This window comes from Gadus macrocephalus, chromosome 4 (genome assembly GCF_031168955.1).
Source record: "Gadus macrocephalus chromosome 4, ASM3116895v1".
In the NCBI taxonomy this organism is placed as follows: domain Eukaryota; kingdom Metazoa; phylum Chordata; class Actinopteri; order Gadiformes; family Gadidae; genus Gadus; species Gadus macrocephalus.
This window is the reverse complement of record NC_082385.1, coordinates 5,416,363-5,440,850: the sequence shown is the minus strand read 5'-3', so window position 1 is coordinate 5,440,850 and position 24,488 is coordinate 5,416,363. Positions and strand designations below refer to the sequence as shown.

Here is a 24,488-nt window from a genome sequence, read left to right as displayed (position 1 = left end):
ATGCGGAACACGTCCTACTGTTACCATCACATGATATTAGCGTGATACATATCGTTAGCCTCATAGCATAATTGCCCTATTTTAAGGTTCATCTTGTATTTAGCGTAAGAAATCGCTAAGTCAAATAGATGACTTAGGCAGTGCGTGATTATATAATGTAAAAAGCACTCTGATTGGCTTAGGATATAGTGCAATTACGAATCACTACTATATAGTTCAATATGTTGCACAGTGGAACAGCAGCGCTGGCTATCTCGCTGTGTTTTCCTATGGGGCTCAGCATTTGTGCTGAATGAATCGGCTAAAATAAATGAAAATTAAATTAGCAAAAGATAGGTTGGTTAACTTTGCAGGACGTTGTGAAGGTTTGGATAGGCAATCCGTTTCTTAAACCATTTCAACAACATTCAAAATTACTTGCAATATATTGGAGAAATGCTCGTGTGTGGATGTGGTGGTTGATGGAGATTGCTAGGAAGGTGGTTCTGAGTGGCCCTGACTCCTCTCCCTCTGAGAACCGTGCCATTTCATTCATCTGCCGCTAGAGGGCGGTCTTGCCGGTTAGACCGTCAAACGACACATAACAAGGAAGTAGCTATGTTTTGGGGGGAGGTTTCAAAGCGGGCTCCTCGTCTGATTAGACGTTGTATTCTTTACTGATTAGAGCATTCCGATTGTCAGAATCATGAGCTCTTTTGCGGGTCGGATGAAGGAGTATCCAACCATTTCGCTTGACCGCTTCGATAAGGAAAATTTACATGCACGGGCATATTTCCTCTCTCATTGTCACAAAGGTGGGAGGTTCTCTAGGCATGACAGCAAAACTAACACGCAGATGACCAATGTAATAAAGAAACTTGGTATCTTTTCATCGCCTAATTGTTGCCCAATTGTTAATGTCTCTTTATTGTGCTGTGTTATGCTCCCCATTAGATCACATGAGAGGACTTAAAGGGCCATTCTTAAAGAGGAAACTTAAATTCAGGTGAGGGGAGAGGAGATGTAACAGCCTGTATCCAAGTAGCTTACCTAATTGACTATGGTTTAGAAATGCGCGTTGTTCTCTTGAGGACTTAACAGCCATTGCGTGTGATCTGATAACATGCCTTGTTTTCTCTCTTCCAGTCGAACTATCAAACTCTACTGTTCATTTGTTACAAAAGAACTTCTGTTGAGCAATCCCAAATATGCCTTCTGGGAAGAGCGCATTGTAAGCAAGCACCCACACACTGCCACACACTTGTTTTAGCCCTCCATGGGAGATGACAATTGAATAAGAAGCATGAAATAGGCTTTTGCATCATCATGTCCTTTAAACAAAGTTATGTGTGTATAGGAATTTAGAGTTGGTTTTGTGTATGTCAATCATTACTTTAAAGACATAGGCCTTCTCCGTATTTGACAGGCTGTGTTGTGTGGTAGGTTCCCTTGGAGCTGGACAGCCCCACTCAGATCTACCTGGTGGACGAAGCATCAGGAGAGGTAAAACAAGAGAGTTTACACACAAATTGAATGTATGTTTTTACATCCATGTACGTACATACAACAAAAAACACTTTTTATGAATAATCTCAGGAATAGGTTTTTTCGCAATGCAAATGGTAATAATTGGTTGCGGTTTCAAAAAAATAGCAGCCTACAGTTTTCCCTCGCATGCACAAATCCTTTTTTTATAGTAGAAAATAGCAAAACGGGACCATTTTCCTCCAAGCATCTGAGTCGGAGGTTAAGCTTCAGTCTCCTTATCTGTGTTTCGTTGGTGTTCCTCCTCCTCGTCTGTGCTTCCCAGAAGGAAGACCTCCTGGTGACGCTCCTGACCGCCGGCCACTGTCCGGGCTCTGTCATGTGAGATCAGCGTTCCAGAATCTCCAAGTCTCAAAGACAGACTCCTGACTGACACACGGTGCATTGCAGCACAGCGTGGCCTTCCGACTCAATGCTGACCCGTGACCCGTGTTTCTTGGTCGGTGTAGGTTTCTGCTGGAAGGGTCCAGGGGGAACGTTTTGTACACGGGAGACTTCCGGCTGGCCGAGGGGGACGCCTCTCGCATAGAGCTGCTGCACTCCGGGACCAGGTAGGACCCCCACACAGCTGCCCTCAATCTCGAGGCTCGCAACGCTCTCGTCAAACGTTTTTTTAATATAACGATTTTGCAGGTGCCAGTATCTAAAGCAGACACTACACATTTGATTCAAACTCAGCTCAGTGACTCGTTAAATCTATTTATTTATTTATTTATTGAAACTGCCTATTTCCCTTTTCAGGCTGTAGATCTCTACTGCTGTTTAGGATGTGTGCCTGTGAAGGTGTTTTATGTGCATTATTCAGTGTGTTTCATATACTGCTCCTGTATGCACGCAGGGTGAAAGACATCCAGAGTGTATATCTGGACACCACCTTTATGGATCCCCGCTTCTACCAGATTCCTAGTCGGGTAGGTGAACTGTTAGTATGTTATGTTATGCACATAAATAATGAAGACATTTGTTAAAATAACTGAATCATCAAATCAGTGCTGAGGAGTTTGGGTGGGTTTTAATCTGTACGTGGAATGGACTTATAGTCGCATTTTATTGATGACGATATGTATGTGCGTGTGCATCTTTGTGTGAAATAGGAGGCCTGTTTGAGTGGGATACGAGAACTGATCGGTAACTGGATCAGCAAGAGTGCCTACCACGTTGTGTGGCTCAACTGTAAAGCTGCTTACGGATACGAATACCTGTTTACCAACCTGGGAGAGGAGTTCAATACTCAGGTAACGACCAAACACACATTTAATACAGACAACCACACTTACATAATACACTTCGACCTTCAGACGTGTGTGTGTGTGTGTGTGTGTGTGTGTGTGTGTGTGTGTGTGTGTGTGTGTGTGTGTGTGTGTGTGTGTGTGTGTGTGTGTGTGTGTGTGTCCGGCAGATCCACGTGAACTGTCTGGAAATGTTTAAGAAGATGCCCGAGATTCTGAGCTATCTGACAACGGACCGAAGAGTGCAGATCCACGCCTGCCGTTACCCCAAGGTCACACACACACACACAGGGTCCTCACTCATATAGTTTGTCCAGTCAGTTTAGCCTGAAGTGACTAGCTCACACCTTAAAATCCTAGTTCCCTTTGAATTGGATTATGTAAATGCTCTTTCCACATTTAAGTTGCTTTCATCTCCCAGCCATCAAACTGGAAACAAACTGTCCATGTGTCTGGGTGTACATGTTCAGATGGAAGATTTTATGCCTGGCAACCGGTTGCCGTGCGGCTCGGTTGCCCCCGACGGCACACCGCTTCACATCATCAGCATCAAACCGTCCACCATGTGGTTCGGAGAGAGGAGCAGGAAGAGCAACAGCGTCGTCGTCAAGTAAGAGATCCCTTTGGAGTCTCACACATTCTCTCTCTCCTGTTACGACCACTGCCACCTCAGCTTCCAAGATGCTAGTACATTTATAGATTACAAAATAACACGACTCAGAACTACAATGGACACACAGGCAAAATTGATGGAGTTGGCCTCTGGTATTTCCACGCTGGCCTTCATATTACAGGCAGCTTACACCTGCTAAAGATTTCAACTTAACAACACAAAAGATGACGAATTAACCAAGAAACTATAGGTGGACCAACACAAAGAAAGAGTTATTTGTGTTGAGAACACGCTAACATTCGACCATGGGTCATAACTCTCTGTAAGAAGATTGTATACAACTGATTTACCAGTATGCACAAAAATGGTCACATAAAATAAATGCTTTGTTACAGTACTTCTTATTTTGGGTTTTGACTGCAGCCAACGCATTTGTGGAAATCTCCTTCTCAAAAGGAATGGTAATATTTGAGGAAATACCAATGTTGGTTTGTGTTTTTCCAGAACGGGAGGCAGTTCCTACAGAGCTTGCTTCAGCTTCCACTCGTCCTACTCTGAGGTACTATAACGATGTTAACATATATTACATTACTACTATTAGTGTACAAGATGTAAAAACACTGTGTTCAGAGCAGTTGTTTTTGGCGAATAACTGTTGTGACTTCACATTTTCAATAATATGTATGTCCTATTTGATCCTATGATCTTATTTGAAGATTAATTTTATTGTTTGTAATGCTTTATTCAGAATGAATGGAATTACTCACACTTAATACACTCCCATAGAATTTTCCCAGTACATAAGTGGCCACTAGAGATGGTGACTTGGCAAGTACAAGCCAAGTCATTTGTTCATATGAACTAATCTGCAATACACCACTGTCACTATAAGACCCAGGAATGACATTGCAGTTAATGTATCGTGTATTACTCCATTCAAGTGCAGTGTAAAGACTAGTCTCTCCATCACGCAGCTCAAGGACTTCCTGGCTTACCTCCAGCCAATCAACATCTATCCCAGTGTGATACCTCTCGGACGCACCCTAGGAGAAGTCACCGATTTGTGAGTCCAGCTGTTTTCTATTACAAAACGTAGAGAATTTGTCAAAATATTCTAAGAAAATAATTCAGACGTTTGCATTCCAATTAAGTAATTGAATGTATTCAATATTATGTATATTCTCTTTGACCTGATGCGCCCAGATCACATTTTTCCGTATTTTTTCTTTAAGTATTTCAAAATGGTGGATAAATGAACGTTGCGACGTGTATCCACTTGGGTCCAGGTTGAGGCCCCTCTGCAGGAACCAGGCGTTGCAAGCAGTGTTCTTATACAGACCCCTAGGAGAGCTGAAACGCACCCGGGCAGAGAAACCTGTGTACGGTGAGACCTGCTCACACACACACACACACCTACACCCTAAAACCATACGCATCCATTGTCACCCATTCAGTGGTGGGTTATTATTTTGCCCTCCCAAATTAGCTCTTTGTTTAATTTTTGGGATCAACATTTTGTGTGTGATCCGTAGATTCTGACAGCGGTGACGGGCTGTTTGAGGGTTCGAATTTAGCCCCAATGAGGAAGAAGATGGCACTGAACCAGGAAGAGAAGGACCATGGTGAGGGATCTTTTATATTCAACTGCTACCAAGTTATTAATATTTTTTTTGGGTTGATTATGTTATTCATCTATTCTTTAATGTATATTATACAGTCTATTCTCCTCTATAGTTTTATACCAAAAATGTTGGCCCTTGCGAACATTGTCTGTGTTTTAAATTTAAGTTGGTACTGCCCTGGTTTTTAATGACCTGCTTGTTGTTCACTTATATTCCAGTGAAGGAGGGGAGCACTTTGAGGGACATCCCTGTAGCAGAGGAACCGTTTCCCCTGAACGACCACGCCGCCACGGCCTCCCTCTCCACGCTCGGCTACATAGACTGCACCGAGTCCAACGACGAAGAGGACGGCGACGAGGTGGAGGAGGAGGAAGAGGAGGCGGGGGACGACGGGGAGACGGTGACTAATCCCGCCCTCGAAGCAGAGTCCGGAAAGGAGGCGGACGAGGAGGTGGGAGATGAACGGCGGACGACGGGAGTCGCGGAGGGGAAGGGCGGAGTCGGGGCTGTGGACCGAGCCGCGGGCCCGCCGCGTCCGAAGTGGGACGACTTCTTCACGGCGGACGCGCTGCCCGACAGCCAGGGCAGCCTCACCAGCCTCTCCCAGTCCTGCTGCTCGGCTCGGAGCTCGTCCTCCCCCTCCAGGCTGACCGGCTCGCAGACCCCGGAGCTCTTCAGCGACGCCGAGAGCGCCGACGAAGCCGTCGACGGCGCGGGAAGAGGGGCACCGGTTCCCCTCAATCGCCGGCCCAAGTCACCGATCCATCCCGTCGGACCGGACCGCGGCACGGCGCCTTTGCCCGACACCTTGATCCTCCTATCCAAGCCACAGCAGCAGGAGGAGGAGGGCAGGGCAGGGGTCCGTCCATCGACCAATTGCGGGTCTCCGAGGGAGATGGGAGACAGCCGGAGCGTGCAGACGGGGGAGCGGGCGGAATTGCCAGACTCTCAAGCGTCGTCGGACTTTGACATCCCGTGCACGCCAGAGTCCCAAGCGCCCAAACAGGAAGAGCTCTCTGCGCTCTACAGGACATTGGCCTCCGGGGAGGAAGTGGCCGTCTTCAGGAAAGGAAGTCAGGGTTCAATGTGATTTGGCGTTCCATTTGGGAGGGTTCGAGGTGCCATCGCCTCATTTTGAGGCGATGTCACCGCGTGGCTCCTCACCGCACTCGAGTTAGGCTTTTATAAGCGTAGGAGTTTTTCTGAATAGCTCATTCAAATGTCAAAGCTATGCCTCGACGGTGTTAGACCTCAGTATTAAACCTCCATGTTGTATAGTGTCTGGTTGGGTCCAAAATGAGAAATGCACACGCACACTCACACAGATAGACAGGGGAAGGATACACTGAGGACCAAAGGGTCTCATCCAATGTTCATGTTACACTTAATAAGACACGCATACATTCACACTTGTTGCCAACATTGTAACCCTATTCAGTTTACCTGGAAACCCCAGAAATCTAGTGGGTAATATTTGATTACGTATGCTTTGCACCCATATGAAGCACTAAATGATTCGGTACATTTCAGGAATAACCTTAATCTGTCAAACCATCCATGTTGCAGCAATTTAGTGGTCCTTCTTTGGTGTTTGACTTTCACTGCCGTTGATCTCTGAACCTGATTGCAAATGCAGCTTAACATATGGCTGCAACTCCATCTAAATGGCTCCCTTCAATCTGTAGTGTTGGTGCACCTGCTTGATACACCGAACTCCCTGCCACCTCAAAATGACAGTTCGGGGTAAGACCTGCAATGTGTGTGCGTGTGTGTGTGTGTGCGTGTGCGTGTGCGTGTGTGTGTGTGTGTGTAGGATGGCACCGTCTGACTATCTTTTAAGTCATGTGAATGTTTTTCTTTTTGTTCTTAATTTGTCTTGTCTAACTTATTCAAGGTCTGAAATACAGCTCTTTAAGACCACTGACATTACCTTCTTTATCGCCAGTAGATAGTGTCTGATAATTGTAATATTATAGTTCCACGGCAGAAACTCTGCCGTGGAACCTTCTGATCTGGAGTCAGACGCGCTACCGTTGCGCCACAAGGCCGGTTGTTTGCATATACACAAGCTTGAAATAACGGCATCAGTTACAGCTAGTGAGCCTCAGAATACAGCAAATTGTTAATAACACCAGAGAAATTATTCCCATTTTGAGAACCCATTTGCCACAATGTGTTCTGTACATCAGCTGACCCTGACGTGATTTGAACACGCAACCTTCTGATCTGGAGTCAGACGCACTACCGTTGCGCCACAAGGTCTGAAATACTGGACCACTGACATTAAAAAGACCACTGACATTACCTAATTTATTGCCAGTAGATAGTGTCTGATAATTGGAATATTATAGTTTCACGGCAGTAACTCTTAGATCATGACTTAAAGAATGACTACTGGAGAATTGCCTGAACTTGACGTGATTACAACACGCAACCTTCTGATCTAGAGTAAGACGCTCTACCGTTGCGCCACAAGGTCTGAAATACTGCTCATCAAGAGCACTGAGATGAAGTTATTTATTGCCAGTAGATATTATGCAAATATTGGAATATTATAGTTTCACGGAAGAAACTCTTAGATCATGACTTAAAGAATGACTACTATAGAAATACCTGACCCTGACGTGATTTGAACACGCAACCTTCTGATCTGGAGTCAGACGCGCTACCGTTGCGCCACAAGGCCGGTAGTATGCTTATACACAAGCATGAAATAACAGCATCAGTTGCAGCTAGTGAGCCTCAGAATACAGCAAAATGTTAATAACACCAGAGAAATTATTTCCATTTTGAGAACCCATTTGCCACAATGTGTTCTGTAAATCAGCTGACCCAGACGTGATTTGAACACTCAACCTTCTGATCTGGAGTCAGACACCGTTGCGCCACAAGGCCTTAAAGAATGCGCAATAAGTCCACTTACATTATGTTATTTATTGCCAGTAGATCGTGTCAGATTAGTGGAAAATTATACTTTCACGGCAAAAAATCTTTGATCAAGACTTACGGACCATCTAATAACGACAACCCTGACCCTGACGTGATTTGAACACGCAACCTTCTGATCTGGAGTCAGACGAGCTACCGTTGCGCCACAAGGCCGATTGTTTGCTTCTATACAAGCTTGAAAGAACGGCATCAGTTACAGCTAGTGAGCCTCAGAATACAGCAAAAAAATAATAACATATATGAAATTATTCCAATTTTGAGAACCCGTCTGCCACAATGTATTCTACAAATCTACTGACCCTGACGTGATTTGAACACGCAACCTTCTGATCTGGAGTCAGACGCGCTACCGTTGCGCCACAAGGTCTGAAATACTGCACTTCAAGACCACTGACATTACCATCTTTATTGCCAGTAGAAAGTGTCTGATAATTGTAATATTATAGTTTCACGGCAGAAACTCTTAGATCATGACTTAAAGAATGACTACTGGAGAATTGCCTGAACTTGACGTAATTACAACACGCAACCTTCTGATCTAGAGTAAGACGCTCTACCGTTGCGCCACAAGGTCTGAAATACTGCTCATCAAGAGCACTGAGATGAAGTTATTTATTGCCAGTAGATATTATGCAAATATTGGAATATTATCGTTTCACGGAAGAAACTCTTCGATCATGACTTAAAGAATGACTTGAAGAATGACTACTATGGAAATACCTGACCCTGACGTGATTTGAACACGCAACCTACTGATATGGCGTCAGACTCGCCACCGTTGCGCCACAAGGCCGCTAGTATGCTTATACACAAGCATGAAATAACAGCATCAGTTGCAGCTAGTGAGCCTCAGAATACAGCAAAATGTTAATAACACCAGAGAAATTATTTCCATTTTGAGAACCCATTTGCCACAATGTGTTCTGTAAATCAGCTGACCCAGACGTGATTTGAACACTCAACCTTCTGATCAGGAGTCAGACACGCTACCGTTGCGCCACAAGGCCTTAAAGAATGCGCAATAAGTCCACTTACATTATGTTATTTATTGCCAGTAGATCGTGTCAGATTAGTGGAAAATTATACTTTCACGGCAAAAACTCTTTGATCAAGACTTACGGACCGTCTAATATAGACAACCCTGACCCTGACCCTGACCCTGACGTGATTTGAACACGCAACCTTCTGATCTGGAGTCAGACGCCCTACCCTTGCACCACATGGCCGATTGTTTACTTCTATACAAGTTTGAAAGAAGCGCATCACTTACAGCAAGTGAGCCTCAGAATACAGCAAAAAAATAATAACATTTGCGAAATTATTCCCATTTTGAGAACCCGTCGGCCACAATGTGTTCTACAAAAATGCTGAGCCGCACGTGATTTGAACACGCAACCTTCTGATCTGGAGTCAGACGAGCTACCGTTGCCCCACAAGGCTGATTGTTTGCTTCTATACAAGCTTGAAAGAACGGCATCAGTTACAGCTAGTGAGCCTCAGAATACAGCAAAAAAATAATAACACATGAGAAATTATTCCCATTTTGAGAACCCGTCTGCAACAATGTATTCTACAAATCTGCTGACCCTGACGTGATTTGAACACGCAACCTTCTGATCTGGAGTCAGACGCGCTACCGTTGCGCCACAAGGTCTGAAATACTGCACTTCAAGACCACTGACATTACCTTCTTTATTGCCAGTAGATAGTGTCTGATAATTGTAATATTATAGTTTCACGGCAAAAACTCTTAGATCATGACTTAAAGAACGACTACTGGAGAATTGCCTGAACTTGACGTGATTACAACACGCAACCTTCTGATCTAGAGTAAGACGCTCTACCGTTGCACCACAAGGTCTGAAATACTGCTCATCAAGAGCACTGAGATGAAGTTATTTATTGCCAGTAGATATTATGCAAATATTGGAATATTATAGTTTCACGGCAGAAACTCTTAGATCATGACTTAAGGAATAACTACTATAGAAATACCTGACCCTGACGTGATTTGAACACGCAACCTTCTGATCTGGAGTCAGACGCGCTACCGTTGCGCCACATGCATGCAAACTCTCTCTCCTTAAACACAAGCTTGAAATAACGGCATCAGTTACAGCTAGTGAGCCTCAGACGTCAGGGTCAGTTATTTCTATAGTAGTCATTCTTTAAGTCATGATCTAAGAGTTTCTGCCGTGAAACTATAATATTCCAATATTTGCATAATATCCACTGGCAATAAATAACTTCATCTCAGTGCTCTTGATGAGCAGTATTTCAGACCTTGTGGCGCAACGGTAGCGCGTCTGACTCCAGATCGGAAGGTTGCGTGTTCATATCACGTCAGGGTCAGCAGATTTGTAGAACATATTGTGGCAGTCGGGTTCTCAAAATGGGAATAATTTCTCATATGTTATTATTTTTTTGCTGTATTCTGAGGCTCACTAGCTGTAACTGATGCCGTTCTTTCAAGCTTGTATAGAAGAAAACCATCGTCCTTGTGGCGCAACGGTAGCGCGTCTGACTCCAGATCTGAAGGTTGCGTGTTCAAATCACGTCAGGGTCAGGAGTTTTGTAGAACACATAGTGGCAGACAGGTTCTCAAATTGGGAATAATTTCTCAAATGTTATTATTTTTTTGCTGTATTCTGAGGCTAACTAGCTGTAACTGATGCCGTTCTTTCAAGCTTGTATAGAAGCAAACAATCGGCCTTGTGGCGCAACGGTAGTGCGTCTGACTCCAGATCAGTAGGTTGCGTGTTCAAATCACGTCAGGGTCAGCAGATTTGTTGAACACATTGTGGCAGACGGGTTCTCAAAATGGGAATAATTTCCCAAATGTTATTATTTTTTTGCTGTATTCTGAGGCTCACTAGCTGTAACTGATGCCGTTGTTTCAAGCTTGTATAGATGCAAACATTCGGCCTTGTGGCGCAACGGTAGCGCGTCTGACTCCAGATCAGAAGGTTGCGTGTTCAAATCACGTCAGGGTCAGGGTTGTTTTTATTAGACGGTCCGTAAGTCTTGATCAAAGAGTTTTTTGCCGTGAAAGTATAATTTTCCACTAATCTGACACGATCTACTGGCAATAAATAACGCGATGTAAGTGGTCTTATTGTGCATTCTTAACAGCCTTGTGGCGTAACGGTAGCGCGTCTGACTCCAGATCAGATGGTTGCGAGTTCAAATCACGTCAGGGTCAGCTGATTTACAGAACACGTTGTGGCAAATGGGTTCTCAATATGGCTATAATATTTCTGGTGTTATTAACATTTTGCTGTATTCTGAGGCTCACTAGCTGTAACTGATGCCATTATTTCAAGCTTGTGTCTAAGCAAACAACCGGCCTTGTGGCGCAACGGTAGCGCATCTGACTCCAGATCAGTAGGTTGGGTGTTCAAATCACGTCACGGTTAGGTATTTCTATAGTAGTCATTCTTTAAATCATAATCTAAGAGTTTCTGCCGTGAAACTACAATATTCCAATATTTGCATAATATCTACTGGCAATAAATAACTTCATCTGAGTGCTCTTGATGAGCAGTATTTCAGACCTTGTGGCGCAACGGTAGAGCGTCTGACTCCAGATCAGAAGGTTGCGTGTTCAAATCACGTCAGGGTCAGCAGATTTGTAGAGCACATTTTGGCAGACGGGTTCTCTAAATGGGAATAATTTCTCAAATGTTATTATTTTTTTGCTGTATTCTGAGGCTCACTAGCTGTAACTGATGCCATTCTTTCAAGCTTGAATAAAAGCAAACAATCGGCCTTGTGGCGCAACGGTAGCGTGTCTTACTCCAGTTCAGAAGGTTGCCTGTTCAAATCATGTCAGGGTCAGGGTTGTCTTTATTAGACGGTCCGTAAGTCTTGATCAAAGAGTTTTTGCCGTGAAAGTATAATTTTCCACTAATCTGACACGATCTACTGGCAATAAATAACGCCATGTAAGTGGTCTTATTGTGCATACTACCCGGCCTTGTGGCGCAACGGTAGTGCGTCTGACTCCAGATCAGTATGTTGAGTGTTCAAATCACGTCAGGGTCAGCAGATTTGTAGGATACATTGTGGCAGACGGGTTCTCAAAATGGGAATATTTTCTCATATGTTATTATTTTTTTGCTGTATTCTGAGGCTCACTAGCTGTAACTGATGCCGTTCTTTCAAGAATGCATAGAAGCAAACAATCGGCCTTGTGGCGCAACGGTAGCGCGTCTGACTCCAGATCAGAAGATTGCGTGTTCAAATCACGTCAGGGTCAGCAGAAATGTAGAATACATTGTGGCAGACGGGTTCTCAAAATGGGAATAATTTCTCATGTGTTATTATTTTTTTGCTGTATTCTGAGGCTCACTAGCTGTAACTGATGCCGTTCTTTCAAGCTTGTATAGTAGCAAACAATCGGCCTTGTGGAGCAACGGTAGCGCGTCTGACTCCAGATCAGAAGGTTGCGTGTTCAAATCACGTCAGGGTCAGCAGACTTGTAGAACACATTGTGGCAGACGGGTTCTCAAAATGGGAGTAATTTCTCAATTGTTATTATTTTTTTGCTGTATTCTGAGGCTCACTAGCTGTAACTGATGCCGTTCTTTCTAGTTTGTATAGAAGCAAACAAACGGCCTTGTGGCGCAACGGTAGCGCGTCTGACTCCAGATCAGAAGGTTGCGTGTTCAAATCACGTCAGGGTCAGCAGTTTTGTAGAAAACATTGTGGCAGACGGGTTCTCATAATGGGAGTAATTTTTCAAATGTTATTATTTTTTTGCTGTTTTCTGAGGCGCACTAGCTGTAACTGATGCCGGTCTTTCATGCTTGTATAGAAGTAAGCAATCGGCCTTGTGGCGCAACGGTAGCGCGTCTGACTCCAGATCAGAAGGTTGCGTGTTCAAATCACGTCAGGGTCAGCAGATTTGTAGAACACATTGTGGCAGACGGGTTCTCAAAATGGGAATAATTTCTCAAATGTTATTATTTTTTTGCTGTATTCTGAGGCTCACTAGCTGTAACTGATGCCGTTCTTTCAAGCTTGTATAGATGCAAACAATCGGCCTGGTGGCGCAACGGTAGCGCGTCTGACTCCAGATCGGAAGGTTGCGTATTCAAATCACGTCAGGGTCAGGGTTGTCTTTATTAGACGGTCCGTAAGTCTTGATCAAAGAGTTTTTGCCGTGAAAGTATAATTTTCCACTAATCTGACACGATCTACTGGCAATAAATAACGTCATGTAAGTGGTCTTATTGTGCTTCTTAACGGCCTTGTGGCGCAACGGTCGCGCGTCTGACTCCAGATCAGAAGGTTGCGTGTTCAAATCACGTTAGGGTCAGCAGATTTACAGAACACATTGTGGCAAATGGGTTATCAATATGGGTATAATTGTTCAGGTGTTATTAACATTTTGCTGTATTCTGAGGCTCACTAGCTGTAACTGATGCCGTTATTTCAAGCTTGTGTATAAGCAAACAAACGGCCTTGTGGCGCAACGGTAGCACGTCTGACTCCAGATCAGTAGGTTGCGTGTTCAAATCACGTCAGGGTCAGGTATTTCTATAGTAGTCATTCTTTAAGTCATGATCTAAGAGTTTCTGCCGTGAAACTATAATATTCCAATATTTGCATAATATCTTCTGCCAATAAATAACTTCATCTCAGTGCTCTTGATGAGCAGTATTTCAGACCTTGTGGCGCAACGGTAGAGGGTCTTACTCTAGATCAGAAGGTTGGGTGTTGCAATCACGTGAAGTTCAGGCAATTCTCCAGTAGTCATTCTTTAAGTCATGATCTAAGAGTTTCTGCCGTGAAACTATAATATTCCAATTATCAGACACTATCTACTGGCAATAAAGAAGGTAATGTCAGTGGTCTTAAAGCGCTGTATTTCAGACCTTGTGGCGCAACGGTAGCGCGTCTGACCCCAGATCAGAAGGCTGCGTGTTCAGATCACGTCAGGGCCAGCAGATTTGTAGAAAAATTTGTGGCAGACGGGTTCTCAAAATGGGAATAATTTCTCATATGTTATTATTTTTTTGCTGTATTCTGAGGCTCACTAGCTGTAACTCATGCCGTTCTTTCAAGCTTGTATAGTAGAAAAAAATCGGCCTTGTGGCGCAACGGTAGCGCGTCTGACTCCAGATCAGAAGGTTGCGTGTTCAAATCACGTCAGGGTCAGGAGATTTGTAGAACACATAGTGGCAGACAGGTTCTCAAATTGGGAATAATTTCTCAAATGTTATTATTTTTTTGCTGTATTCTGAGGCTAACTAGCTGTAACTGATGCCGTTCTTTAGAGCTTGTATAGAAGCAATCAATCGGCCTTGTGGCGCAACGGTAGCGCGTCTGACTCCAGATCAGAAGGTTGCGTGTTCAAATCACGTCAGGGTCAGCAGATTTGTAGAACACATTGTGGCAGACGGGTTCTCAAAATGGGAATAATTTCTCAAATGTTATTATTTTTTTGCTGTATTCTGAGGCTCACTAGCTGTAACTCATGCCGTTCTTTCAAGCTTGTATAGAAGCAAACAATCGGCCTTGTGGCGCAACAGTAGCGCGTCTGACTCCAGATCAGAAGGTTGCGTGTTCAAATCAGGTCAGGGTCAGCAGATTTGTAGAACACATTGTGGCAGACGGCTTCTCTAAATGGGAATAATTTCTCAAATGTTATTATTTTTTTGCTGTATTCTGAGGCTCACTAGCTGTAACTGATGCGGTTCTTTCAAGCTTGAATAGTAGCAAAAAATCGGCCTTGTGGCGCAACGGTAGCGCGTCTTACTCCAGATCAGAAGGTTGCCTGTTCAAATCACGTCAGGGTCAGGGTTGTCATTATTAGACGGTCCGTAAGTCTTGATCAAAGAGTTTTTGCCGGGAAACTATAATATTCCAATTATCAGACACTATCTACTGGCAATAAAGAAGGTAATGTAAGTGGTCTTATAGTGATGTATTTCAGACCTTGTGGCGCAACGGTAGAGCGTCTGATTCCAGATCGGAAGGTTGCGTGTTCAAATCACGTCAGGGTCAGCAGTTTTGTAGAACACATTGTGGCAGACGGGTTCTCAAAATGGGAATAATTTCTCAAATGTTATTATTATTTTGCTGTATTCTGAGGCTCACTAGCTGTAACTCATGCCGTTCTTTCAAGCTTGTATAGAAGCAAACAATCGGCCTTGTGGAGCAACGGTAGCGCGTCTGACTCCAGATCAGAAGGTTGCGTGTTCAAATCACGTCAGGGTCAGCATTCTTGTAGAACACATTGTGGCAGACGGGTTCTCAAAATGGGAGTAATTTCTCAATTGTTATTATTTTTTTGCTGTATTCTGAGGCTCACTAGCTGTAACTGATGCCGTTCTTTCTAGTTTGTATAGAAGCAAATAAACGGCCTTGTGGCGCAACGGTAGCGCGTCTGACTCCAGATCAGAAGGTTGCGTGTTCAAATCACGTCAGGGTCAGCAGTTTTGTAGAAAACATTGTGGCAGACGGGTTCTCATAATGGGAGTAATTTTTCAAATGTTATTATTTTTTTGCTGTATTCTGAGGCGCACTAGCTGTAACTGATGCCGGTCTTTCATGCTTGTATAGAAGTAAACAATCGGCCTTGTGGCGCAACGGTAGCGCGTCTGACTCCAGATCAGAAGGTTGCGTGTTCAAATCACGTCAGGGTCAGCAGATTTGTAGAACACATTGTGGCAGACGGGTTCTCAAAATGGGAATAATTTCTCAAATGTTATTATTTTTTTGCTGTATTCTGAGGCTCACTAGCTGTAACTGATGCCGTTCTTTCAAGCTTGTATAGATGCAAACAATCGGCCTGGTGGCGCAACGGTAGCGCGTCTGACTCCAGATCGGAAGGTTGCGTATTCAAATCACGTCAGGGTCAGGGTTGTCTTTATTAGACGGTCCGTAAGTCTTGATCAAAGAGTTTTTGCCGTGAAAGTATAATTTTCCACTAATCTGACACGATCTACTGGCAATAAATAACGTCATGTAAGTGGTCTTATTGTGCTTCTTAACGGCCTTGTGGCGCAACGGTCGCGCGTCTGACTCCAGATCAGAAGGTTGCGTGTTCAAATCACGTTAGGGTCAGCAGATTTACAGAACACATTGTGGCAAATGGGTTATCAATATGGGTATAATTGTTCAGGTGTTATTAACATTTTGCTGTATTCTGAGGCTCACTAGCTGTAACTGATGCCGTTATTTCAAGCTTGTGTATAAGCAAACAAACGGCCTTGTGGCGCAACGGTAGCACGTCTGACTCCAGATCAGTAGGTTGCGTGTTCAAATCACGTCAGGGTCAGGTATTTCTATAGTAGTCATTCTTTAAGTCATGATCTAAGAGTTTCTGCCGTGAAACTATAATATTCCAATATTTGCATAATATCTTCTGCCAATAAATAACTTCATCTCAGTGCTCTTGATGAGCAGTATTTCAGACCTTGTGGCGCAACGGTAGAGGGTCTTACTCTAGATCAGAAGGTTGGGTGTTGCAATCACGTGAAGTTCAGGCAATTCTCCAGTAGTCATTCTTTAAGTCATGATCTAAGAGTTTCTGCCGTGAAACTATAATATTCCAATTATCAGACACTATCTACTGGCAATAAAGAAGGTAATGTCAGTGGTCTTAAAGAGCTGTATTTCAGACCTTGTGGCGCAACGGTAGCGCGTCTGACCCCAGATCAGAAGGCTGCGTGTTCAGATCACGTCAGGGCCAGCAGATTTGTAGAAAAATTTGTGGCAGACGGGTTCTCAAAATGGGAATAATTTCTCATATGTTATTATTTTTTTGCTGTATTCTGAGGCTCACTAGCTGTAACTCATGCCGTTCTTTCAAGCTTGTATAGTAGAAAAAAATCGGCCTTGTGGCGCAACGGTAGCGCGTCTGACTCCAGATCAGAAGGTTGCGTGTTCAAATCACGTCAGGGTCAGGAGATTTGTAGAACACATAGTGGCAGACAGGTTCTCAAATTGGGAATAATTTCTCAAATGTTATTATTTTTTTGCTGTATTCTGAGGCTAACTAGCTGTAACTGATGCCGTTCTTTAGAGCTTGTATAGAAGCAATCAATCGGCCTTGTGGCGCAACGGTAGCGCGTCTGACTCCAGATCAGAAGGTTGCGTGTTCAAATCACGTCAGGGTCAGCAGATTTGTAGAACACATTGTGGCAGACGGGTTCTCAAAATGGGAATAATTTCTCAAATGTTATTATTTTTTTGCTGTATTCTGAGGCTCACTAGCTGTAACTCATGCCGTTCTTTCAAGCTTGTATAGAAGCAAACAATCGGCCTTGTGGCGCAACAGTAGCGCGTCTGACTCCAGATCAGAAGGTTGCGTGTTCAAATCAGGTCAGGGTCAGCAGATTTGTAGAACACATTGTGGCAGACGGCTTCTCTAAATGGGAATAATTTCTCAAATGTTATTATTTTTTTGCTGTATTCTGAGGCTCACTAGCTGTAACTGATGCGGTTCTTTCAAGTTTGAATAGTAGCAAAAAATCGGCCTTGTGGCGCAACGGTAGCGCGTCTTACTCCAGATCAGAAGGTTGCCTGTTCAAATCACGTCAGGGTCAGGGTTGTCATTATTAGACGGTCCGTAAGTCTTGATCAAAGAGTTTTTGCCGGGAAACTATAATATTCCAATTATCAGACACTATCTACTGGCAATAAAGAAGGTAATGTAAGTGGTCTTATAGTGATGTATTTCAGACCTTGTGGCGCAACGGTAGAGCGTCTGATTCCAGATCGGAAGGTTGCGTGTTCAAATCACGTCAGGGTCAGCAGTTTTGTAGAACACATTGTGGCAGACGGGTTCTCAAAATGGGAATAATTTCTCAAATGTTATTATTATTTTGCTGTATTCTGAGGCTCACTAGCTGTAACTGATGCCGTTCTTTCAAGCTTGTATAGAAGCAAACAATCGGCCTTGTGGCGCAACAGTAGCGCGTCTGACTCCAGATCAGAAGGGTGCGTGTTCAATTTAGGTCAGGGTCAGCAGATTTGTAGAACACATTGTGGCAGACGGGTTCTCTAAATGGGAATAATTTCTCAAATGTTATTATTTTTTTGCTGTGTTCTGAGGCTCACTAGCTGTAACTGATGCCGTTCTTTCAAGCTTGAATAGTAGCAAACAATCGGCCTTGTGGCGCAACGGTAGCGCGTCTTACTCCAGATCAGAAGGTTGCCTGTTCAAATCACGTCAGGGTCAGGGTTGTCTTTATTAGACGGTCCGTAAGTCTTGATCAAAGAGTTTTTGCCGTGAAAGTATAATTTTCCACTAATCTGACACGATCTACTGGCAATAAATAACGTCATGTAAGTGGTCTTATTGTGCATGCTTAACAGCCTTGTGGCGCAATGGTAGCGCGTCTCACTCCAGATCAGATGGTTGTGAGTTCAAATCACGTCAGGGTCAGCTGATTTACAGAACACATTGTGGCAAATGGGTTCTCAATATGGGTATAGTATTTCTGGTGTTATTAACATTTTGCTGTATTCTGAGGCTCACTAGCTGTAACTGATGCCATTATTTTAAGCTTGTGTATAAGCATACAACAGGCCTTGTGGCGCAACGGTAGCGTGTTCAAATCACGTCAGGGTCAGGGTTGTCTTTATTAGACGGTCCGTTAGTCTTGATCAAAGAGTTTTTGCCGTGAAAGTATAATTTTCCACTAATCTGACACGATCTACTGGCAATAAATAACGTCATGTAAGTGGTCTTATTGTGCATTCTTACCGGTCTTGTGGCGCAACGGTAGTGCGTCTGACTCCAGATCAGAATGTTGAGTGTTCAAATCACGTCAGGGTCAGCAGATTTGTAGGATACATTGTTGCAGACGGGTTCTCAAAATGGGATTAATTTCTCATGTTATTATTTTTTTGCTGTATTCTGAGGCTCACTAGCTGTAACTGATGCCGTTCTTTCAAGAATGCATAGAAGCAAACAATCGGCCTTGTGGCGCAACGGTAGCGCGTCTGACTCCAGATCAGAAGGTTGCGTGTTCAAATCACGTCAGGGTCAGCAGATTTGTAGAATACATTGTGCCAGACGGGTTCTCAAAATGGGAATAATTTCTCATATATTATTATTTTTTTGCTGTATTCTGAGGCTCACTAGCTGTAACTGATGCCGTTCTTTCAAGCTTGAATTGTAGCAAACAATCGCCCTTGTGGCGCAACGGTAGCGCGTCTGACTCCAGATCAGAAGGTTGCGTGTTCAAATCACGTCAGGGTCAGCAGATTTGTAGAAAACATTGTGGCAGACGGGTTCTCATAATGGGAGTAATTTTTCAAATGTTATTATTTTTTTGCTGTATTCTGAGGCGCACTAGCTGTAACTGATACCGGTCTTTCATGCTTGTATAGAAGCAAACAATCGGTAGCGCGTCTGACTCCAGATCAGAAGGTTGCGTGTTCAAATCACGTCAGGGTCAGGTATTTCTATAGTAGTCATTCTTTAAATCATGATCTCAGAGTTTCTGCCGTGAAACTATAATATTCCAATATTTGCATAATATCTACTGGCAATAAATAACTTCATCTCAGTGCTCTTGATGAGCAGTATTTCAGACCTTGTGGCGCAACGGTAGAGCGTCTTACTCTAGATCAGAAGGTTGGGTGTTGCAATCACGTGAAGTTCAGGCAATTCTCCAGTAGTCATTCTTTAAGTCATGATCTAAGAGTTTCTGCCGTGAAACTATAATATTCCAATTATCAGACACTATCTACTGGCAATAAAGAAGGTAATGTCAGTGGTCTTAAAGAGCTGTATTTCAGACCTTGTGGCGCAACGGTAGCGCGTCTGACTCCAGATCAGAAGGTTGCGTGTTCAAATCACGTCAGGGTCAGCAGAAATGTAGAATACATTGTGGCAGACGGGTTCTCAAAATGGGAATAATTTCTCATGTGTTATTATTTTTTTGCTGTATTCTGAGGCTCACTAGCTGTAACTGATGCCATTTTTTCAAGCTTGTGTATAAGCAAACAATCGGCCTTGTGGTGCAACGGTAGCGCGTCTGACTCCAGATCAGAAGGTTGCGTGTTCAAATCACGTCAGGGTCAGCAGATTTGTAGAATACATTGTGGCAGACGGGTTCTCAAAATGGGAATAATTTCTCATGTGTTATTATTTTTTTGCTGTATTCTGAGGCTCACTAGCTGTAACTGATGCCGTTCTTTCAAGCTTGTATAGTAGCAAACAATCGGCCTTGTGGCGCAACGGTAGCGCGTCTGACTCCAGATCAGAAGGTTGCGTGTTCAAATCACGTCAGGGTCAGCAGACTTGTAGAACACATTGTGGCAGACGGGTTCTCAAAATGGGTGTAATTTCTCAATTGTTAATATTTTTTTGCTGTATTCTGAGGCTCACTAGCTGTAACTGATGCCGTTCTTTCAAGCTTGTATAGATGCAAACAATCGGCCTGGTGGCGCAACGGTAGCGCGCCTGACTCCAGATCAGAAGGTTGCGTATTCAAATCACGTCAGGGTCAGGGTTGTCGTTATTAGACGGTCCGTAAGTCTTGATCAAAGAGTTTTTGCCGTGAAAGTATAATTTTCCACTAATCTGACACGATCTACTGGCAATAAATAACGTCATGTAAGTGGTCTTATTGTGCTTCTAAACGGCCTTGTGGCGCAACGGTCGCGCGTCTGACTCCAGATCAGAAGGTTGCGTGTTCAAATCACGTCAGGGTCAGGTATTTCTATAGTAGTCATTCTTTAAGTCATGATCTAAGAGTTTCTGCCGTGAAACTATAATATTCCAATATTTGCATATTATCTTCTGCCAATAAATAACTTCATCTCAGTGCTCTTGATGAGCAGTATTTCAGACCTTGTGGCGCAACGGTAGAGCGTCTTACTCTAGATCAGAAAGTTGGGTGTTGCAATCACGTGAAGTTCAGGCAATTCTCCTGTAGTCATTCTTTAAGTCATGATCTAAGAGTTTCTGCCGTGAAACTATAATATTCCAATTATCAGACACTATCTACTGGCAATAAAGAAGGTAATGTCAGTGGTCTTAAAGAGCTGTATTTCAGACCTTGTGGTGCAACGGTAGCGCGTCTTACTCCAGATCAGAAGGTTGCGTGTTCAAATCACGTCAGGGTCAGCTGGTTTGTAGGACACAATATGGCAGACGGGTTCTCAAAATCGGAATAATTTCTCATATGTTATTATTTTTTTGCTGTATTCTGAGGCTCACTAGCTGTAACTGATGCCATTATTTCAAGCTTGTGTATAAGCAAACAACCGGCCTTGTGGCGCAATGGTAGCGCGTCTGACTCCAGATCAGAAGGTTGCGTGTTCAAATCACGTCAGGGTCAGGTATTTCTATAGTAGTCATTCTTTAAATCATGATCTAAGAGTTTCTGCCGTGAAACTTTAATATTCCAATATTTGCATAATATCTACTGTCAATAAATAACTTCATCTCAGTGCTCTTGATGTGCAGTATTTCAGACCTTGTGGCGCAACGGTAGAGCGTCTTACTCTAGATCAGAAGTTTGGGTGTTGCAATCATGTCAAGTTCAGGCAATTCTCCAGTAGTCATTCTTTAAGTCATGATCTAAGAGTTTCTGCCGTGAAACTATAATATTCCAATTATCAGACACTATCTACTGGCAATAAAGAAGGTAATGTCAGTGGTCTTAAAGAGTTGTATTTCAGACCTTGTGGCGCAACGGTAGCGCGTCTGACACCAGATCAGAAGGTTGAGTGTTCAAATCACGTCAGGGTCAGTAGATTTGTAGAATACATTGTGGCAGACGGGTTCTGAAAATGGGAATAATTTCTCATATGTTATTATTTTTTTGCTGTATTCTGAGGCTCACCAGCTGTAACTGATGCCGTTCTTTCAAGCTTGTATAGAAGCAGACAATCGGCCTTGTGGCGCAATGGTAGCGCGTCTGACTCCCGATCAGAAGGTTGCGCGTTCAGATCACGTCAGGGTCAGCAGATTTGTAGAACACATTGTGGCAGACGGGTTCTCAAAATGGGAGTAATTTCTCAATTGTTATTATTTTTTTGCTGTATTCTGAGGCGCACTAGCTGTAACTGATGCCGGTCTTTCATGCTTGTATAGAAGCAAACAATCGGCCTTGTGGCGCAACGGTAGCGCGTCTGACTCCAGATCAGAAGGTTGCGTGTTCAAATCACGTCAGGGTCAGCTGGTTTGTAGGACACAATTTGGCAGACGGGTTCTCACAATCTGAATAATTTCTCATATGTTATGATTTTTTTGCTGTATTCTGAGGCTCACTAGCTGTAACTGATGCCGTTCTTTCAAGCTTGTATAGATGCAAACAATCGGCCTTGTGGCGCAATGGTAGCGCGTCTGACTCCAGATCAGAAGGTTGCGTGTTCAAATCACGTCAGGGTCAGGGTTGTCTTTATTAGACGGTCCGTAAGTCTTGATCAAAGAGTTTTTGCCGCGAAAGTATAATTTTCCACTAATCTGAAACGATCTACTGGCAATAAATAACGTCATGTAAGTGGTCTTATTATATATTATTAACGGCCTTGTGGCGCAACGGTAGCGCGTCTGACTCCAGATCAGAAGGTTGCGTGTTCAAATCACGTCAGGGTCAGCTGATTTACAGAACATATTGTGGCAAATGGGTTCTCAATGTGGGTATAATATTTCTGGTGTTATTAACATTTTGCTGTATTCTGAGGCTCACTAGCTGTAACTGATGCCATTTTTTCAAGCTTGTGTATAAGCAAACAATCGGCCTTGTGGTGCAACGGTAGCGCGTCTGACTCCAGATCAGAAGGTTGCGTGTTCAAATCACGTCAGGGTCAGCAGATTTGTAGAATACATTGTGGCAGACGGGTCCTCAAAATGGTAATAATTTCTCATATGTTATTATTTTTTTGCTGTATTCTGAGGCTCACTAGCTGTAACTGATGCTGTTCTTTCAAGCTTGTATAGAAGCAAACAATCGGCCTTGTGGCGTAACGGTAGTGCGTCTGACTCCAGATCAGAAGGTTGCGTGTTCAAATCACGTCAGGGTCAGCAGATTTGTGGAACACATTGTGGCAGACGGGTTCTCAAAATGGGAATAATTTCTCAAATGTTATTATTTTTTTGCTGTATTCTGAGGCGCACTAGCTGTAACTGATGCCGGTCTTTCATGCTTGTATAGAAGCAAACAATCGGCCTTGTGGCGCAACGGTAGCGCGTCTGACTCCAGATCAGAAGGTTGCGTGTTCAAATCACGTCAGGGTCAGCAGATTTGTAGAACACATTGTGGCAGACGGGTTCTCAAAATGGGAATAATTTCTCAAATGTTATGATTTTTTTGCTGTATTCTGAGGCTCACTAGCTGTAACTGATGCCGTTCTTTCAAGCTTGTATAGACGCAAACAATCGGCCTTGTGGCGCAATGGTAGCGCGCCTGACTCCAGATCAGAAGGATGCGTGTTCAAATCACGTCAGGGTCAGGGTTGTCTTTATTAGACGGTCCGTAAGTCTTGATCAAAGAGTTTTTGCCGTGAAAGTATAATTTTCCACTAATCTGACACGATCTACTGGCAATAAATAACGCCATGTAAGTGGTCTTATTGTGCATTCTTGACGGCCTTGTGGCGCAACGGTAGCGCGTCTGACTCTAGATCAGAAGGTTGCGTGTTCAAGTTACGTCAGGGTCAGCTGATTTGTAGGACACAATATGGCAGACGGGTTCTCAAAATGGGAATAATTCCTCATGTTATTATTTTTTTGCTGTATTCTGAGTCTCACTAGCTGTAACTGATGCCATTATTTCAAGCTTGTGTGTAAGCAAACAACCGGCCTTGTGGCGCAACGGTAGTGGGTCTGACTCCAGATCAGAAGGTTGCGTGTTCAATTCACGTTAGGGTCAGGTATTTCTATAGTAGTCATTCTTTAAATCATGATCTAAGAGTTTCTGCCGTGAAACTTTAATATTCCAATATTTGCATATTATCTACTGTCAATAAATAACTTCATCTCAGTGCTCTTGATGAGCAGTATTTCAGACCTTGTGGCGCAACGGTAGAGCGTCTTACTCTAGATCAGTAGGTTGGGTGTTGCAATCATGTCAAGTTCAGGCAATTCTCCAGTAGTCATTCTTTAAGTCATGATCTAAGAGTTTCTGCCGTGAAACTATAATATTCCAATTATCAGACACTATCTACTTGCAATAAAGAAGGTAATGTCAGAGGTCTTAAAGAGCTGTATTTCAGACCTTGTGGCGCAACGGTAGCGCGTCTGACTCCAGATCAGAAGGTTGCGTGTTCAAATCACGTCAGGGTCAGCAGATTTGTAGAACACATTGTGGCAGACGGGTTCTCAAAATGGGAGTAATTTCTCAAATGCTATTATTTTTTTGCTGTATTCTGAGGCACACTAGCTGTAACTGATGCCGGTCTTTCATGCTTGTATAGAAGCAAACAATCTGCCTTGTGGCGCAACGGTAGCGCGTCTGACTCCAGATCAGAAGGTTGCGTGTTCAAATCACGTCAGGGTCAGCTGGTTTGTAGGACACAATTTGGCAGACGGGTTCTCAAAATCTGAATAATTTCTCATATGTTATGATTTTTTTGCTG

The 24,488-nt window shown here is 43.5% G+C and overlaps 1 protein-coding gene and 47 non-coding genes across 49 annotated transcripts; 42 read left to right on the top strand and 6 right to left on the bottom strand.

The window, feature by feature from the left end:
* Positions 1-40: 40 nt before the first annotated feature.
* Positions 41-6,900, top strand: dclre1c (DNA cross-link repair 1C, PSO2 homolog (S. cerevisiae)). Of its 2 annotated transcripts, none has more exons than XM_060049586.1 (15): positions 41-794; positions 934-985; positions 1,126-1,210; positions 1,423-1,482; positions 1,790-1,845; positions 1,974-2,075; positions 2,363-2,435; positions 2,619-2,759; positions 2,924-3,025; positions 3,224-3,363; positions 3,871-3,925; positions 4,341-4,429; positions 4,653-4,750; positions 4,899-4,988; positions 5,207-6,900. In XM_060049586.1, the coding sequence occupies exons 1-15, from the start codon at positions 686-688 to the stop codon at positions 6,076-6,078; spliced, it is 2,124 nt and encodes a 707-aa protein (XP_059905569.1). In that variant the 5' UTR covers positions 41-685; the 3' UTR covers positions 6,079-6,900. The 2 variants fall into 2 exon arrangements, with proteins under 2 accessions (XP_059905569.1, XP_059905570.1); XM_060049587.1 differs by having other exon boundaries at positions 718-844.
* Positions 6,901-7,178: 278 nt separating this feature from the next.
* trnaw-cca (transfer RNA tryptophan (anticodon CCA)) lies at positions 7,179-7,250 on the bottom strand. Its single transcript has one exon. It is a non-coding gene; the product is annotated as a tRNA-Trp (tRNA).
* Positions 7,251-7,602: 352 nt separating this feature from the next.
* Positions 7,603-7,674, bottom strand: trnaw-cca (transfer RNA tryptophan (anticodon CCA)). The gene has a single exon. It is a non-coding gene; the product is annotated as a tRNA-Trp (tRNA).
* A 344-nt stretch (positions 7,675-8,018) lies between these two features.
* trnaw-cca (transfer RNA tryptophan (anticodon CCA)) lies at positions 8,019-8,090 on the bottom strand. Its single transcript has one exon. It is a non-coding gene; the product is annotated as a tRNA-Trp (tRNA).
* Positions 8,091-8,232: 142 nt separating this feature from the next.
* trnaw-cca (transfer RNA tryptophan (anticodon CCA)) lies at positions 8,233-8,304 on the bottom strand. The gene has a single exon. It is a non-coding gene; the product is annotated as a tRNA-Trp (tRNA).
* A 568-nt stretch (positions 8,305-8,872) lies between these two features.
* trnar-ccu (transfer RNA arginine (anticodon CCU)) lies at positions 8,873-8,944 on the bottom strand. The gene has a single exon. It is a non-coding gene; the product is annotated as a tRNA-Arg (tRNA).
* A 575-nt stretch (positions 8,945-9,519) lies between these two features.
* On the bottom strand, positions 9,520-9,591 carry trnaw-cca (transfer RNA tryptophan (anticodon CCA)). The gene has a single exon. It is a non-coding gene; the product is annotated as a tRNA-Trp (tRNA).
* Positions 9,592-10,217: 626 nt separating this feature from the next.
* Positions 10,218-10,289, top strand: trnaw-cca (transfer RNA tryptophan (anticodon CCA)). The gene has a single exon. It is a non-coding gene; the product is annotated as a tRNA-Trp (tRNA).
* Positions 10,290-10,431: 142 nt separating this feature from the next.
* Positions 10,432-10,503, top strand: trnaw-cca (transfer RNA tryptophan (anticodon CCA)). Its single transcript has one exon. It is a non-coding gene; the product is annotated as a tRNA-Trp (tRNA).
* Positions 10,504-10,645: 142 nt separating this feature from the next.
* Positions 10,646-10,717, top strand: trnaw-cca (transfer RNA tryptophan (anticodon CCA)). The gene has a single exon. It is a non-coding gene; the product is annotated as a tRNA-Trp (tRNA).
* A 142-nt stretch (positions 10,718-10,859) lies between these two features.
* Positions 10,860-10,931, top strand: trnaw-cca (transfer RNA tryptophan (anticodon CCA)). The gene has a single exon. It is a non-coding gene; the product is annotated as a tRNA-Trp (tRNA).
* Positions 10,932-11,488: 557 nt separating this feature from the next.
* On the top strand, positions 11,489-11,560 carry trnaw-cca (transfer RNA tryptophan (anticodon CCA)). Its single transcript has one exon. It is a non-coding gene; the product is annotated as a tRNA-Trp (tRNA).
* A 563-nt stretch (positions 11,561-12,123) lies between these two features.
* On the top strand, positions 12,124-12,195 carry trnaw-cca (transfer RNA tryptophan (anticodon CCA)). The gene has a single exon. It is a non-coding gene; the product is annotated as a tRNA-Trp (tRNA).
* Positions 12,196-12,337: 142 nt separating this feature from the next.
* trnaw-cca (transfer RNA tryptophan (anticodon CCA)) lies at positions 12,338-12,409 on the top strand. Its single transcript has one exon. It is a non-coding gene; the product is annotated as a tRNA-Trp (tRNA).
* Positions 12,410-12,551: 142 nt separating this feature from the next.
* Positions 12,552-12,623, top strand: trnaw-cca (transfer RNA tryptophan (anticodon CCA)). The gene has a single exon. It is a non-coding gene; the product is annotated as a tRNA-Trp (tRNA).
* A 142-nt stretch (positions 12,624-12,765) lies between these two features.
* trnaw-cca (transfer RNA tryptophan (anticodon CCA)) lies at positions 12,766-12,837 on the top strand. The gene has a single exon. It is a non-coding gene; the product is annotated as a tRNA-Trp (tRNA).
* Positions 12,838-13,185: 348 nt separating this feature from the next.
* Positions 13,186-13,257, top strand: trnaw-cca (transfer RNA tryptophan (anticodon CCA)). The gene has a single exon. It is a non-coding gene; the product is annotated as a tRNA-Trp (tRNA).
* A 142-nt stretch (positions 13,258-13,399) lies between these two features.
* On the top strand, positions 13,400-13,471 carry trnaw-cca (transfer RNA tryptophan (anticodon CCA)). The gene has a single exon. It is a non-coding gene; the product is annotated as a tRNA-Trp (tRNA).
* Positions 13,472-14,027: 556 nt separating this feature from the next.
* trnaw-cca (transfer RNA tryptophan (anticodon CCA)) lies at positions 14,028-14,099 on the top strand. The gene has a single exon. It is a non-coding gene; the product is annotated as a tRNA-Trp (tRNA).
* Positions 14,100-14,241: 142 nt separating this feature from the next.
* Positions 14,242-14,313, top strand: trnaw-cca (transfer RNA tryptophan (anticodon CCA)). The gene has a single exon. It is a non-coding gene; the product is annotated as a tRNA-Trp (tRNA).
* A 563-nt stretch (positions 14,314-14,876) lies between these two features.
* On the top strand, positions 14,877-14,948 carry trnaw-cca (transfer RNA tryptophan (anticodon CCA)). The gene has a single exon. It is a non-coding gene; the product is annotated as a tRNA-Trp (tRNA).
* A 142-nt stretch (positions 14,949-15,090) lies between these two features.
* Positions 15,091-15,162, top strand: trnaw-cca (transfer RNA tryptophan (anticodon CCA)). Its single transcript has one exon. It is a non-coding gene; the product is annotated as a tRNA-Trp (tRNA).
* Positions 15,163-15,304: 142 nt separating this feature from the next.
* trnaw-cca (transfer RNA tryptophan (anticodon CCA)) lies at positions 15,305-15,376 on the top strand. Its single transcript has one exon. It is a non-coding gene; the product is annotated as a tRNA-Trp (tRNA).
* Positions 15,377-15,518: 142 nt separating this feature from the next.
* On the top strand, positions 15,519-15,590 carry trnaw-cca (transfer RNA tryptophan (anticodon CCA)). The gene has a single exon. It is a non-coding gene; the product is annotated as a tRNA-Trp (tRNA).
* Positions 15,591-15,938: 348 nt separating this feature from the next.
* Positions 15,939-16,010, top strand: trnaw-cca (transfer RNA tryptophan (anticodon CCA)). The gene has a single exon. It is a non-coding gene; the product is annotated as a tRNA-Trp (tRNA).
* Positions 16,011-16,152: 142 nt separating this feature from the next.
* trnaw-cca (transfer RNA tryptophan (anticodon CCA)) lies at positions 16,153-16,224 on the top strand. Its single transcript has one exon. It is a non-coding gene; the product is annotated as a tRNA-Trp (tRNA).
* A 556-nt stretch (positions 16,225-16,780) lies between these two features.
* trnaw-cca (transfer RNA tryptophan (anticodon CCA)) lies at positions 16,781-16,852 on the top strand. The gene has a single exon. It is a non-coding gene; the product is annotated as a tRNA-Trp (tRNA).
* A 142-nt stretch (positions 16,853-16,994) lies between these two features.
* Positions 16,995-17,066, top strand: trnaw-cca (transfer RNA tryptophan (anticodon CCA)). The gene has a single exon. It is a non-coding gene; the product is annotated as a tRNA-Trp (tRNA).
* A 563-nt stretch (positions 17,067-17,629) lies between these two features.
* trnaw-cca (transfer RNA tryptophan (anticodon CCA)) lies at positions 17,630-17,701 on the top strand. Its single transcript has one exon. It is a non-coding gene; the product is annotated as a tRNA-Trp (tRNA).
* Positions 17,702-18,870: 1,169 nt separating this feature from the next.
* On the top strand, positions 18,871-18,942 carry trnaw-cca (transfer RNA tryptophan (anticodon CCA)). The gene has a single exon. It is a non-coding gene; the product is annotated as a tRNA-Trp (tRNA).
* Positions 18,943-19,084: 142 nt separating this feature from the next.
* trnaw-cca (transfer RNA tryptophan (anticodon CCA)) lies at positions 19,085-19,159 on the top strand. Its single transcript has one exon. It is a non-coding gene; the product is annotated as a tRNA-Trp (tRNA).
* A 537-nt stretch (positions 19,160-19,696) lies between these two features.
* Positions 19,697-19,768, top strand: trnaw-cca (transfer RNA tryptophan (anticodon CCA)). Its single transcript has one exon. It is a non-coding gene; the product is annotated as a tRNA-Trp (tRNA).
* Positions 19,769-19,910: 142 nt separating this feature from the next.
* On the top strand, positions 19,911-19,982 carry trnaw-cca (transfer RNA tryptophan (anticodon CCA)). Its single transcript has one exon. It is a non-coding gene; the product is annotated as a tRNA-Trp (tRNA).
* Positions 19,983-20,124: 142 nt separating this feature from the next.
* On the top strand, positions 20,125-20,196 carry trnaw-cca (transfer RNA tryptophan (anticodon CCA)). The gene has a single exon. It is a non-coding gene; the product is annotated as a tRNA-Trp (tRNA).
* A 348-nt stretch (positions 20,197-20,544) lies between these two features.
* Positions 20,545-20,616, top strand: trnaw-cca (transfer RNA tryptophan (anticodon CCA)). The gene has a single exon. It is a non-coding gene; the product is annotated as a tRNA-Trp (tRNA).
* Positions 20,617-20,958: 342 nt separating this feature from the next.
* On the top strand, positions 20,959-21,030 carry trnaw-cca (transfer RNA tryptophan (anticodon CCA)). Its single transcript has one exon. It is a non-coding gene; the product is annotated as a tRNA-Trp (tRNA).
* Positions 21,031-21,172: 142 nt separating this feature from the next.
* Positions 21,173-21,244, top strand: trnaw-cca (transfer RNA tryptophan (anticodon CCA)). Its single transcript has one exon. It is a non-coding gene; the product is annotated as a tRNA-Trp (tRNA).
* A 342-nt stretch (positions 21,245-21,586) lies between these two features.
* Positions 21,587-21,658, top strand: trnaw-cca (transfer RNA tryptophan (anticodon CCA)). The gene has a single exon. It is a non-coding gene; the product is annotated as a tRNA-Trp (tRNA).
* Positions 21,659-21,800: 142 nt separating this feature from the next.
* trnag-ccc (transfer RNA glycine (anticodon CCC)) lies at positions 21,801-21,872 on the top strand. Its single transcript has one exon. It is a non-coding gene; the product is annotated as a tRNA-Gly (tRNA).
* A 142-nt stretch (positions 21,873-22,014) lies between these two features.
* Positions 22,015-22,086, top strand: trnaw-cca (transfer RNA tryptophan (anticodon CCA)). Its single transcript has one exon. It is a non-coding gene; the product is annotated as a tRNA-Trp (tRNA).
* Positions 22,087-22,228: 142 nt separating this feature from the next.
* On the top strand, positions 22,229-22,300 carry trnaw-cca (transfer RNA tryptophan (anticodon CCA)). The gene has a single exon. It is a non-coding gene; the product is annotated as a tRNA-Trp (tRNA).
* A 135-nt stretch (positions 22,301-22,435) lies between these two features.
* On the top strand, positions 22,436-22,507 carry trnaw-cca (transfer RNA tryptophan (anticodon CCA)). The gene has a single exon. It is a non-coding gene; the product is annotated as a tRNA-Trp (tRNA).
* A 142-nt stretch (positions 22,508-22,649) lies between these two features.
* Positions 22,650-22,721, top strand: trnaw-cca (transfer RNA tryptophan (anticodon CCA)). Its single transcript has one exon. It is a non-coding gene; the product is annotated as a tRNA-Trp (tRNA).
* Positions 22,722-22,863: 142 nt separating this feature from the next.
* trnaw-cca (transfer RNA tryptophan (anticodon CCA)) lies at positions 22,864-22,935 on the top strand. Its single transcript has one exon. It is a non-coding gene; the product is annotated as a tRNA-Trp (tRNA).
* Positions 22,936-23,077: 142 nt separating this feature from the next.
* trnaw-cca (transfer RNA tryptophan (anticodon CCA)) lies at positions 23,078-23,149 on the top strand. The gene has a single exon. It is a non-coding gene; the product is annotated as a tRNA-Trp (tRNA).
* Positions 23,150-23,291: 142 nt separating this feature from the next.
* On the top strand, positions 23,292-23,363 carry trnaw-cca (transfer RNA tryptophan (anticodon CCA)). The gene has a single exon. It is a non-coding gene; the product is annotated as a tRNA-Trp (tRNA).
* A 761-nt stretch (positions 23,364-24,124) lies between these two features.
* On the top strand, positions 24,125-24,196 carry trnaw-cca (transfer RNA tryptophan (anticodon CCA)). Its single transcript has one exon. It is a non-coding gene; the product is annotated as a tRNA-Trp (tRNA).
* A 142-nt stretch (positions 24,197-24,338) lies between these two features.
* On the top strand, positions 24,339-24,410 carry trnaw-cca (transfer RNA tryptophan (anticodon CCA)). The gene has a single exon. It is a non-coding gene; the product is annotated as a tRNA-Trp (tRNA).
* The last annotated feature ends 78 nt before the right edge of the window (positions 24,411-24,488 follow it).

Bases quoted from the DNA above. Each gene is read 5' to 3' on its own strand.
- dclre1c (XM_060049586.1), top strand. From the start codon at position 686: ATGAGCTCTTTTGCGGGTCGGATGAAGGAGTATCCAACCATTTCGCTT. The intron at 3,364-3,870 runs GTAAGAGATCCC...GTGTTTTTCCAG, and splicing joins AGCAACAGCGTCGTCGTCAA to AACGGGAGGCAGTTCCTACA. The intron at 4,430-4,652 runs GTGAGTCCAGCT...ACTTGGGTCCAG, and splicing joins CTAGGAGAAGTCACCGATTT to GTTGAGGCCCCTCTGCAGGA.